Source organism: Oncorhynchus mykiss, chromosome 29 (genome assembly GCF_057628025.1).
Source record: "Oncorhynchus mykiss isolate SJ-2025 chromosome 29, ASM5762802v1, whole genome shotgun sequence".
NCBI lineage: Eukaryota > Metazoa > Chordata > Actinopteri > Salmoniformes > Salmonidae > Oncorhynchus > Oncorhynchus mykiss.
The window spans coordinates 11,777,850-11,790,610 of NC_143050.1; the positions used below are offsets into that span (position 1 = coordinate 11,777,850).

Here is a 12,761-nt window from a genome sequence, read left to right on the forward strand (position 1 = left end):
ACCTCTGTGATTACCAACAAGGGTTTTGCCAGGGCTCAAATACTAATTTCCCTCATTAAAATGCAAATCAATTTATAACATTTTTGACATGCGTTTTTCTGGATTGTTGTTGTTATTCTGTTCAAATAAACCTACCATTCAAATTATAGACGGATCATTTCTTTGTCAGTGGGCAAACGTACAAAATCAGCAGGGGACCAAATACTATTTTCCCTCACTATAGCGATCTACATTGAACAAAAATATAAACGCAACATGCAAACAATTTCAGCGATTTTACTGAGTTACAGTTTATATAAGGAAATCAGTCAATTAAAATAAATGCTTTAGGCCCTAATCTATGGCTTTCGTATGACTGTGAGTACAGATATGCATTTGTTGGTCACAGATACCTTTAAAGGAAATGTAGGGTCGTGGATCAGAAAACCAGTCAGTATCTGGTGTGACCACTATTTCCCTGGTGCAGCGAGACACATCTCTTTCACATCACTCTGTTGATTGTGGAATGTTGTCCCACTTTTTAATGGCTGTGCAAAGTTGGTGGATATTGCCGGGAACTGGAGCACGCTGTCGTACATCTCGATCCAGAGCATCTCAAACAGGCTCGATAGGTGACATGTCTCGTGAGTACGGATTCTGACAGCTGGTGCAGAGATACACTGCACAGAAATATAAACGCAACATGTAAAGTGTTGATCCCATGTTTTGTTACACAACACAATGCCACCGATGTCTCAAGTTTTGAGGGAGTTTGCAATTGGCATGCAGACTGCGGGAATGCCCCCAGCGCTGTTGCCAGAGAATTGAAAGTTAATTTCTCTATCATAAGCCACCTTCAATGTTGTTTTAGAGAACTTGACAGTACCTCCAACCGGCCTCACAACCGCACAACACGCTGTATGGCGTTGTGTGGGCGAGCTGTTTGGTGATGTCAATGTTGTGAACAGAGTGCCCCATGGTGACGGTGGGGTTATGTTATAGGCAGGCATAAGCTACGGACAATGAACACAATCGATGCCAATTTGAATGCACAAAAATACAGTGACGGTGCAGCGGTCTGAGGCACTGCATCTCCAGGGTTCATTCCCAGGCTTTGTTGCAGCCGGCGGCGCACAATTTGCCCAGCGTTGTCCAGGTTAGGAGAGAGTTATATCCTTCCTGTTTGGCCCTGTCCGGGGGTATCATCGGATGGGGCCACAGTGTCTCCTGACCCCTCCTGTCTCAGCCTCCAGTATTTATGCTGCAGTAGTTAATGTGTTGGGGGGCTAGGGTCAGTTTGTTATATCTGGTGTACTTCTCCTGTCTTATCCGGTGTCCTGTGTGAATTTAAGTATGCTCTCTCTAATTCTCTCTTTCTCTCTTTCTTTCTCTCTCTCGGAGGACCTGAGCCCTAGGACCATGCCTCAGGACTAACTGGCATGATGACTCCTTGCTGTCCCCAGTCCACCTGGCCGTGCTGCTGCTCCAGTTTCAACTGTTCTGCCTGTGATTATTATTATTTGACCATGCTAGTCATTTATGAACATTTGAACATCTTGGCCATGTTCTGTTATAATCTCCACCCGGCACAGCCAGAAGAGGACTGGCCACCCCTAATAGCCTGGTTCCTCTCTAGGTTTCTTCCTAGGTTTTGGCCTTTGTAGGGAGTTTTTCCTAGCCATCGTGCTTCTACACCTGCATTACTTGCTGTTTGGGGTTTTAGGCTGGGTTTCTGTATAGCACTTTGAGATATCAGCTGATGTACGAAGGGCTATATAAATAAATTTGATTTGGCCGGCCGGGATGTCCTTGTCCCATCTCTCTCTAGTGACTCCATGTGACAGGCCCGGCACATGCACGCTGACTTCGGTCGCCAACTGTACGGTGTTTCCACACAGTAATGTATTTATTTAAATTGACTGATTTCCTCATATGAACTGTAACTCAGTAAAATCTGTGAAATTGCTGCATGTTGGGTTTATATTTTTGTTCAGTATATGGACATTGGACATGGACATTACATGTCCTGCTTCAAAGTGCAGGACAGAAATAGGCTCTCAGGCTAGATTAATTTGTTCATACCTACCTCGTACCCCTGCACATTGGCTCTGTACCGGGACTCCTTGTATGTTGTCTGGCTATTGTTATTATTATTATTTTTTACTCATTGTAGGGAAAGTGCTCTTGAGTAAGCATTTTACGGTAAAGTCATAAAATGACATAAAATCGGATTTGATCCTGACCTGAACCAAAGTCACAACAGATCTAATTTGATAGACCTAAGCCTGTGTGTTTGTGGGTTTGAAGTTTTTCCTAATTGTAGGCTGCCACCTTTAGTGGTCTTTTACTCTTGGAATATTTGATGTTTTTTTTAAGCACTACCCCACTGCTTTAGCGCATGGCCAGAGTCACGTGTTCTCATGGGAATTATTTAAGAGATCCGTTGCTTAAGAGCGTGTGAACGAGGCTAAATGGGCATAAAACGCCTAGCTGGTCAATGTGAAAGGTTATCTTTATTACACAACAATAGGCAATTTAATACTGTTAATGGTTTGCCAAATGGGGGAACTTGGTGAGATAACGTTCAGAGAATCCATTTAGGCAGTTTGGTAAAAATATTACTTTTCTAAATATGTTTCCCAATGATTAATGTAGAGCAAGTGTGAAAATCGCAGCAAAATGTTTAAATGCCCGTTTCTCCTAAATGGCATTATACTTGTATCAATTTTAAAAGCAGCATTACCTTCCCATGTTTCTCCAATTACAAGGTATGATAAACCATTTAGAAGTCTGTACTTTTATCCATAAAATAAATAAATAAAAATCTAATTTTGGGATATAAACCCGAAAAGAGATGGTGGGTCACATGTAAGACAGGTAAATTACCAATCATGGCGCTAAAATAGAGAACTTGCTTTAACAGATTGAATAAGCAAACGAGCGTGCGATTGACAATTGCACTGGTTTAACGCCAGCCAAAAATAGAGGCCAGTGGGTAAAAGCAGGTGAGCTGGTTCTACTCTTTTTGGCAATATTCTGGTGTTTTGTGGTAAACTTAGAGGGTCAAGCATAACACGCCAACCTGTTACCTATTTATAGATAGACAGGCTAGAAATGCTTTTTGTGAATGTGGTTTATTTTAAGATTAAATCGTTACTTTCTTTGGCACTTAATAAGTGACTGTTGTGGGGGTTGTAGAGCAAAATCACCGACATGTACATGAGTCATCTTTTAATATGTTCTATGTCAAACTGTTCGGACATTAGACATTTTCGTGGGAAGACACATTTTCTGGATGTATCATGTTCTGACAATCACCACTTTAGCTCCGCCACCATTGCGTTGAATTTAGACTCCGCCAATGCAAGAAAACATATACCTTTAGCTTTATACGGGGAATTTTAATTATGTTAATTTGATTTCCGTAGGGCCGCGAAAACTGACTCGAGGGTTAAGGGGGCTGATTTGAATTTCCTGATTTGGCCTAGCTTTTAGTCTTGGTCATTAAACCTCTAGTGACTCCCCATCCCGCATGAGGGAGCGTAATCACCGACTGACACTAATTAGCATAACGCAACGGACATAAATATTCCTAGAAAATATTCCTATTCATGAAAATCACAAGTGAAATATATTGAGACACAGCTTAGCCTTTTGTTAATCACCCAGATTTTCAAAATATGCTTTACAGCCAAAGCTAGACAAGCATTTGTGTAAGTTTATCGATAGCCTAGCATAGCATTTTGTCCAGCTAGCAGCAGGTAACTTGGTCACGGAAACAAGAAAAGCAATCAAATTAAATTGTTTACCTTTGATGAGCTTCGGATGTTTTCACTCACGCGACTCCCAGTTAGATAGCCAATGTTCCTTTTTTCAAACCAAATTGACCATTACTTGAGCGCTGTGTGCCTGTGGGCAGGATTGAAATAAACCCAAACAGAGGAACACTGTTAAAGGTACCCTAAATTCCGTGACGTACATTTTTTTTTCTTATCTCACAAATCTTCATTTTGGACGAGACTTTATGACCCAAATTATCCTATTTACACTTTGTAGTAAATTTGAACACTATAATAAATGTTTCTGACTCATATGTCACAGGCTGTTTTCAAAACGAGAAGTTGTTTTTTAGGGGCAGTCGCTCTTTAACCTCATGAGATGGGAAAACATGTTTTTTTATGAAGCTGAACAAGTGCTCTTTATGACAAATGTTAAAATTAAAATGATGTGAAATCAAGTTATATATCCAGTACATACAATAGTTTGGACAAAATTTAATTCAAGGTTTTTTTTATTTTTTCTACAATGTTCTACATTGTATAATCGTGAAGACATCAAAACTATGAAATAACACATATGGAATCATGTAGTAACCAAAAAAGTGTTAAAACAAATCAAAATATTTTAGATTTGAGATTCTTCAAATAGCCACCATTTGCCTTGACAGCTTTGCACATGCTTGGCATTCTCTAAACCAGCTTCATGAGGTAGTCAGCTGGAATGCATTTCAATTAACAGGTGTGCCTTGTTAAGTTCATTTCTGGAATTTCTTTCCTTCTTAATGCGTTTTAGCCAATCAGTTGTGTTGTGACAAGGTATGGGTTGGGGGTATACAGAAGATAGCCCTATTTGGTAAAAGTCCATATTATGGCAAGAACAGCTCAAATAAGCAAAGGGAAATGACAGTCCATTATTTTAAGACACAAAGGTCAGTCAATCTGCAAAATTTCAAGAACTTTGACAGTTTCTTCAAGTGCAGTCGGAAAAACCATAGAGCGCTATGATGAAACTGGCTCTCATGAGGACCGCCACAGGAAAGGAAGCCCCAGATTTACCTCTCCTGCACAGGATAAGTTCATTATAGTTACCAGCCTCAGAAATTGCAGCTCAAATAAATTCTGACATCTCAGCATCAATTGTTCAAGAGGAGACTGTGGGAATCAGGCCTTCATGGTAAGATTGCTACAAAGAAACCATTACTAAGGGACACCAATAAGAAGACTTGCTTGGGTCAAGAAACACAAGCAATTGGACATAAGAATGGTGGAAATCTGTCCTTTGGTCTGATAAGTCAACATTTTAGATTTTTAGTTCCAACCTCTGTGTCTTTGTGAGATGCAGAGTAGGTGAACGGATGATCTCTGCATGTGTGGTCCCCACTGTGAATCATGGAGGAGGAGGTGTGGGGGTGCTTTGCTGGTGACACTGTCAGGGATTTATTTAGAATTCAAGGCATGCTTAACCAGCATGGCTCCCACATCATTCTGCAGCGCTACGCCGTCCCATCTGGTTTGATCTTAGTCCCACTATCATTTGTTTTTCAACAGGAAAATGACCCAACACACATCCAGGCTGTGTAAGGGCTATTTGACCAAGAAGAAGAGTGACCGAGTGCTGCATCAGAGGACCTGGCCTGTACAATCACCCGACCTCAACCCAATTGAGGTGGTTTGGGATGAGTTGGACCGCAGGGTGATGTAAAAGCAGCCAAGTGCTCAGCATATGTGGGAACTCCTTCAAGACTGTTGGAAAAGCATTCCAGGTGAAGCTGGTTGAGAGAATGCCAAGAGAGTGAAAAGCTGTCATTAAGGCAAAGGGTGGCTACTTTGAAGAATCTAAAATATTTTGATTTGATTTGTTTAACACTTTTTTTGTAGTTACTACATGACTCCTTGAGTTCATTATTCTACAATGTAGAAAATAGTAAAAATAAAGAAAAACCCTTGAATGAGTAGGTTTGTCCAAACATTTTACTGGTACTGTATATATATTTTTTTACCAAGTAACACTTCTCAAAAGGCACCGAATTGGTGGAACGACCTCTCTCTTTTGTACTTTCCCTTCCATGTCTTGCCTCTTATCTCTCTTACACACTTGCTCCTCATCCCTTCTGAAAAGGTGCCTGTGTAGCTTGGCGTTGTTATATGATGACAGGGCAGTATAAACAGATAGGTATCGTACGTCATGTCTGTAATCTGTCTCTGATTGTGTAAGGACATCAAAGGTCCATTTCTCTGAATCCCTGACATGTTGACGTGTCCGTATCCAGGCTACCATCACCGTAGCAATAGAAGTTCAAGGGAAAAAAAGGTGAGGGTGCAGCCTCCTCTGACATCACTCAATGACATCACACAAGTTATGTTGGTCCTATTCTGGTTACTCAAAGTTCAGGAAAAACGAGTTGGTAGACATTCTCTGTGTTTTGTTCCCTCCCCTTCTCGCTCTCTCTTTTTCTCTCACTGTCATAGACTCTTCTCACTGCCAGTCATTGTTTTTGTCCCAGTGAGATTGTGAGCTCCTCTCTTCAATTCTTTCTCTCGAACTCTCCTGTTGTCGGTTTGGTGTTTGTGACCCCTCTATTATGCCATGGGAGACCCTGTGCCTTTCTCCATCCTGAACGAGAGACTGAGACCACAGTTGACTGCCATGGAACAACTCTGCTACTCCCTGCACACCCTGGAAGATGGACACCAGCTGGCTGGCATTGTCAGTGGCAGTTCAACCACAAGGTCTACAATACTGAGAGATGAAATACAAACACAGGATGATTCAAGCTCGACCACGACCGAACCAGAGGATGACCCAGAGAAGGAGGATGTGGTCACAGAAAGGTTGACTTCGCTGACCGAAGAGGGGGACAACTGTCATGATCTGTTGACCATGACCAATACCTGCTTGATGCAATCTTTGACCGCAGAAGATGCTGGTCCTGATGGTTCTGGTGAGCTGACCGTGGTCAAGGAGAGTTTGGCCATAGAGAGTGGCGATCCAGGTGTTTTGACCATGGTCAGTGAGGGAGATGGTTCTGATGAGGTCATTGAGGATAAAAGCCCTTTCAGACGGAGCTACGTAGACCGAACCTTACCGGACCTCATCAGGAGTGGACAACAGCTCGGCAGACGCAGAACATTAGGACCAGTGTCCGACACGGTGAGAGAGTGAGGACGGACAAAAATAAAATGTGTGTGCTGTGCGGCCAAGAAAGTATATTGAATATAATTTGACGCAGTACTTGTTATGGTTTTCAAAGATCTTGGACCAGAACAGATCTTTCACCTCGTTCAGTACAAGTGTGTCATACTCTGCTATAGAATGTTATCAGCTCATAGAGACAGGTTTGATTTGTGGCTGAAGGGAGCATTGTTGTCGCTCGTTGGGCTCTTATCAGTTAGGGGCCTGGTGTATCTGTGTGCGTGTGTAATATGAGCTTTCGCATGCCTATCCAGTACAACAGGATTTGTCTCTGCTGTGTCTCGTCTTCCAGGAATCTGGATTAGCACCGTTTACCACTGTGCCTGAGTTTTTCATGACACCATTTATTCTTAGCTGAAGGTTGTGTGTGTGTGCGCATGGTTAAAGGTAGTGCCTCAGGTGGTGTGTGTGTGTGTGTGTTATGCATGTAACACTGGTGGTGTGTGTGTGTTATGCATGTAACACTGGTGGTGTGTGTGTGTGTGTGTGTGTGTTTTGCATGTAACACTGGTGGTGTGTGTCTAGTTGAAAGGAAGAGGAAATTCAGCAACACCTGTAGGAATTTGTTATACGTGCTTCTTTACAAATGTGCTTGTGTGTAGTTGAAGGAAGTGCGTCGGGAGGTGGCGCTGTCAGTGAGACGCAGTCTGAGGCTGAAGGCTCAGGTGGACAAACTACAGGAGGACAGAGACGAACCGGGATGGATCCAACACAGGGAGAAGGTAACACACACACACTTCAAATACAGTCAAGCATAACCATAAATTTGACAGGTAATTTCAAAGGTCATGCAATTGTTGAAACATACAGAAACAAGATCAGTGTTGATGTATAAAGGCTGAATAACAAGAATCACATGACCACAGGGCTTGAACGGAGGCTCTGGAAGTAGACTAACAGGAGTGAATCGTTTCTGTTTCTGTGAAGCACGTCACCTTTAGAAGTCTGTGTTTATGTTGAACTCTTTCCCCTCCCTCCCTCCATCCATCCTTCTCTCACCCCCTCCCTCAGGAAATAAAGCTCTGCCTCGGGTTCTGCTGTGGTACAAGTGGTTGCACAGCCTTTCCTCTATAGGGAGGCTGTGCTCACTGATCCTGTACTTTTTCAAAGTTTTTCTAAGGTTTTAATCAGTAACCGTGGTCAAATAGTTTTCAATGGTGTACTGTCAATTTAGAGCCAGATAGCACAGGATTTTGCTTTGTGCTTGTTTTTCCCAATAGGTAATGTAGTTTTTGTTTTGACTGTGTCATTTGGTTTATTCTGATTGATTGGATGTTCTGGTCCTGAGGCTTCAGTGTATTAGTAGAACCGATTTGTGAACTCAGCCCCAGGACCAGCTGGATGAGGGAAATATTTTCTGGCAATTGCAGGGCTTGGTAAATTATTTGAAGGGGTCACTATATTTTAGATGTTTTCAAAACTTCATTGCTCTTTTTTGAGTTATTATTAGTGGATATTGGCCTAATTCTGCCCTGCATGCATTGTTGTAGTTTTCCTCTGGACATGTACTGTAGGTGTTTGCCCCATTGAGTGAAATCTTGTTTTGCAAGTGGACTCCACATCTCGCTGCCATAAAGTAAAATTGATTCAATGATACTTTCAATTAGTTTTAGCCAAACTAGACGAGGTATTTCTATTTGGATTCGTTTTTTAGTGCTTTCTCTCTCAATTCATTCACTGACTCATTTAGGTGTCCAGTTGAGCTTATTTTGAAACCTAAGTAATTGTTGTGTGTGCAGTACTCTGTATATTTTGTACCAATCGAGATCTTCTCTGGAAAATCATTGTTTTAGTGTTTTGGGGATTTACTGCCACGGCCCAGGTCTGGCAGTACTGCTCTATGTGATGTGCTGTGGGTTTCAGCAGGCACAGGTCATCTGCGAAGAGCAGGCATTTAACCTCTGTATTGTGGAGACCAACAACGGGGCTGAGGATTTTTCTAGAATAGTGGCCAAGCGCGCAGGGCTGAGATTGCAACCCTGGCAAAGGCCAGGCCCCTGGTTAAATAATGTCTTGCCAATTCTGATGCTCCATTTATTGTCAAGGATAAGTGAATTTAAGAAAAATTCCCCAAATTCCAGGGATTAACTTCCAAGTAAACTAACTGACACATTTGGATTTAGCTAGCTAGCACGATTAAGATTTAAAAAAAAATCTGACTCACTCTGTCAATCTTGTCCTCGATCTTCAGTTGTACAATTTGATTACTTATATTTTGTAGCACATTTTCATTGTGATCTTAACAAACAAGAAGTTATAAAAGTCAGGAGCTGTTCTTCTGCATGAATGCCTTGACTGTTTCTCTCTCTAGGTTACAGAGGAGGTTCAGTCCGTTCTGAGGTTGTTGCTTCCTCTGACAGAAGCAGAGTCCAGCACAGTAGAACCATCTGTTCAGGAGAACAGTCTGGATACAGCGCTGGTCCTGCTGCAGAACGTCGCACGCAAACTAGCTCTCAGCCACACAGCACAGGTGAACCTAAACTAGCTCTCAGCCACACAGCACAAGTTAGGCCAGGGTCCTCAAGGATGCATTTAGTACCTCAGTTTTAAGTGAATGTGACCCAGGCTTGCACTCACACCTCTTAGGTGAGCTTAGATCCCACCCCCACAGGCAAACCCATAGAATACAAAGATGAGTAAATCTGTGCCTATCCAACAGTAGCTCAGAGGCTAACAGTTCATGTCAGGTGAGTTTAGACACCGCCCCTTAGGTGAGCCCCGACTAGTTCAGTTCAGGTATGTGACCTGATGGGTTCAGTTAGCTCAACCTTGTTTCAATGGAATTTTAATTACTCTTTGGCATTTAAATAACTCCCTGGCATAATGCATCACCACATGACTCACATTATTATTATTGGACCATGCTGGTCATTTATGAACATTTGAACATCTTGGCCATGTTCTGTTATAATCTCCACCCGGCACAGCCAGAAGAGGACTGGCCACCCCACATAGCCTGGTTCCTCTCTACGTTTCTTCCTAGGTTTTGGCCTTTCTAGGGAGTTTTTCCTAGCCACCGTGCTTCTACACCTGCATTGCTTGCTGTTTGGGGTTTTAGGCTGGGTTTCTGTACAGCACTTTGAGATATCAGCTGATGTACGAAGGGCTATATATAAATACATTTGATTTGATTTGACTCCCAGGCGTAATGCATCACCACATGACTCCCAGGCGTATTGCATCACCACATGACTCCCAGGCGTATTGCATCACCACATGACTCTCAGGCGTATTGCATCACCACATGACACCCAGGCGTATTGCATCACCACATGACTCCCAGGCATCACCACATGACTCCCAGGCATCACCACATGACTTCCAGGCATCACCACATGACTCCCAGGCATCACCACATGACTCCCAGGCGTAATGCATCACCACGTGACTCCCAGGCGTAATGCATCACCACATGACTCCCAGGCGTAATGCATCACCACATGACTCCCAGGCGTAATGCATCACCACATGACTCCCAGGCGTAATGCATCACCACATACACGGAAGGTCAGAATACATCAGCAAAGATTTTATTCCAACTAGCAGAAGAACTGATGTCATCAATAGTAAGAAACATGTTTATGTCACTGTATTCCATAACTGTGTGAATATAAATAAAACAAACCTGCCTTTTTTTCTCCTAACCACTCTCTCTTGTTTTGTTTTCCCCAGGATTCCCAGTTCTGGGTTAAAAAAGGGAATGGTATGGATGACAGTGCTGTTCTACAACAGGCACTACGGGACAGAGACGATGCCATGGACAAGTGCGTGTACACACACACACACATACACATTCACAGCAAAGATGTGTCAATGTCTCCTCTAAGAGGGAACTGCATTGTTCCTGTAGAAAAATGACACATTGATGTTTTGTTTAGTTTTTTTTCCGCTTCCTGTTGAACAGGAAGAAGGCCATGGAGGCGGAGCTTCTCCGCAGTAAGACAGAGATGATGTTACTGAACAACCAGCTGTTGGAGGCTGTGCAGAAACGACTGGAGCTCTCACTGGAACTAGAGGCCTGGAAGGTACTAAAAGATGGTGGGAGGAGAGAAAGAGAGAGCGAGTCGGAAAAATGGATATGTCTGAGACATACAGTAGCAACGTATGGGCTCAGCTGGGGTTAGGTTACGGTGGAAAACAAGCTCTCACTAATGAGGGACAATGGCAAATTACCCATGGGTTAACACACACGGTATAATGCATCCAGCCGGTACATGTCACCAGCTGGTATCCTAGCATGATAAGGGAGTAATAGAGCCTGGGGCCATCTGGTGGTGAGGGACCAACTTCCTCTAATGGTGCAATATGACATGACATACACTAAAGTGACCAAAAGCATGTGGACACCTGCTCGTCGAACATCTCATTCCAAAATCATGGGCATTAATATAGAGATGGTCCCCCCTCTACTGGTATGACCGCCTCCAGTCTTCGGATCATTGCAGCGGGGACTTGATTCCATTCAGCCACAAGAGCATTAGTGAGGTCAGGCTTTGATGTTGGGCGATTAGGCCTGGGGGCTTTACTTGACTCGTCGCACTCTAGTGACTCCTTGTGGCGGGCCGGGTGTCTGCAGGCTGACTTCTGTCGTAATTTGAAAGGTGTTTTACACATTGGTGCAGCTGGCTTCCGGGTTAAGTGAGCGTGTGTTAAGAAGCACGTGAGGACAGACAAAACAGTCCCGTTCTGTGAGCTTGGTTGGCCGATCTGTTGTTGCTCCTACAAGTTTCCACTTCACAATAACAGCACTTACAGTTGACCGGGGCAGCTCTAGCAGGGCAGAAATTTGATGAACTGAAAGGTGGCATCCTATGACGGTGCCATGTTGAAAGTCACTGAGCATTAGTGAGTTAACACACATTTCTTTTTTAACCATTACATCACTGGTCAGAATGTGTACCAAGTTTGGTGTCTAAGGCCTCGATCACACCGATAGCCTCATTGTATTTTCGTACACCGGAAGTGCATTCATTTCCAATGGTACGTTGGATTTATCAAATGTATGTATGCGTAGACGGTTTGACAGAACTGGAAGCAAAGTGTGAATGTTGAACCTTCGGTGCACACATATCTTGATGACGTAGGTTTTATCAAAGGTAAAAGATAAACATAAATACAACTGCCATAATGAGAAATAATCCATCAATAGTCTGTTTTTTACCATTAGTCAATAAATATGTCAAATGTATTTCCGTGTCAGGACGACATCCAGAGGATCCTGCAGCAGCAACTCCAGAGCCAGCAGGCAGCAGAACAAGCCCAGAGGAAACCCTCCCGTCTGGGGCTGCTGAGGAGAACTAAAGAACCCCCACACCAGAAGCCAGCCTCCACCCCTACCCCCTCGCCGGCCCTACAACGCACCCCTGTTACCTGGAGGGACAGGCTGAAGAGGGGGAAGACGGGTCGTCATGGTGACCAGGATGCAGCGCAGGCGTCACCGGTGTCGCGGTCGTCGAGTAGCAGCAGCAGACTGGAGGGGTTTCATACCATAGACTTATAATACAACATGAGAGGGACAAATCATTGCTACTTTATACATTTTTCAAACTGTTGGTTCCTACTGGGAGAGATACATGGATTACACACATTCACAATGAGAATAATTCTCTACTTGAGGAAAACATTCATAGTACATTTGGGTTGTAGAGTCTCTCCAACTGTAATCATTAATTTAACTATAACGCGTGTCTTTGATTAAAGTAATTGAAACGTCCTTCCAAATGCTGAGCGTGCTATTTATTCTAGTCGAGGAGACAAGTACACAGCTAAAAATGAGTGATAAAACAGCCACAATGTCCCAAGGATATCAC

General features: G+C 43.2%; 1 protein-coding gene across 1 annotated transcript; it reads left to right on the forward strand.

Annotated features, from left to right (window-relative positions):
• The first annotated feature begins 6,122 nt into the window (after positions 1 to 6,122).
• On the forward strand, positions 6,123 to 12,664 carry bicdl2l (bicaudal-D-related protein 2-like). The gene is made up of 6 exons (XM_021591597.3): positions 6,123 to 6,909; positions 7,554 to 7,673; positions 9,263 to 9,421; positions 10,624 to 10,715; positions 10,856 to 10,976; positions 12,152 to 12,664. The coding sequence occupies exons 1-6, from the start codon at positions 6,346 to 6,348 to the stop codon at positions 12,449 to 12,451; spliced, it is 1,356 nt and encodes a 451-aa protein (XP_021447272.3). The 5' UTR covers positions 6,123 to 6,345; the 3' UTR covers positions 12,452 to 12,664.
• Positions 12,665 to 12,761: the final 97 nt, after the last annotated feature.

Excerpts from the sequence above, each read along its gene's own strand:
- bicdl2l (XM_021591597.3), top strand. The coding sequence starts at position 6,346 with ATGGGAGACCCTGTGCCTTTCTCCATCCTGAACGAGAGACTGAGACCA. Across the intron at positions 6,910-7,553 it reads TAGGACCAGTGTCCGACACG|TTGAAGGAAGTGCGTCGGGA; the intron begins GTGAGAGAGTGA and ends GCTTGTGTGTAG. Across the intron at positions 10,716-10,855 it reads AGAGACGATGCCATGGACAA|GAAGAAGGCCATGGAGGCGG; the intron begins GTGCGTGTACAC and ends CCTGTTGAACAG.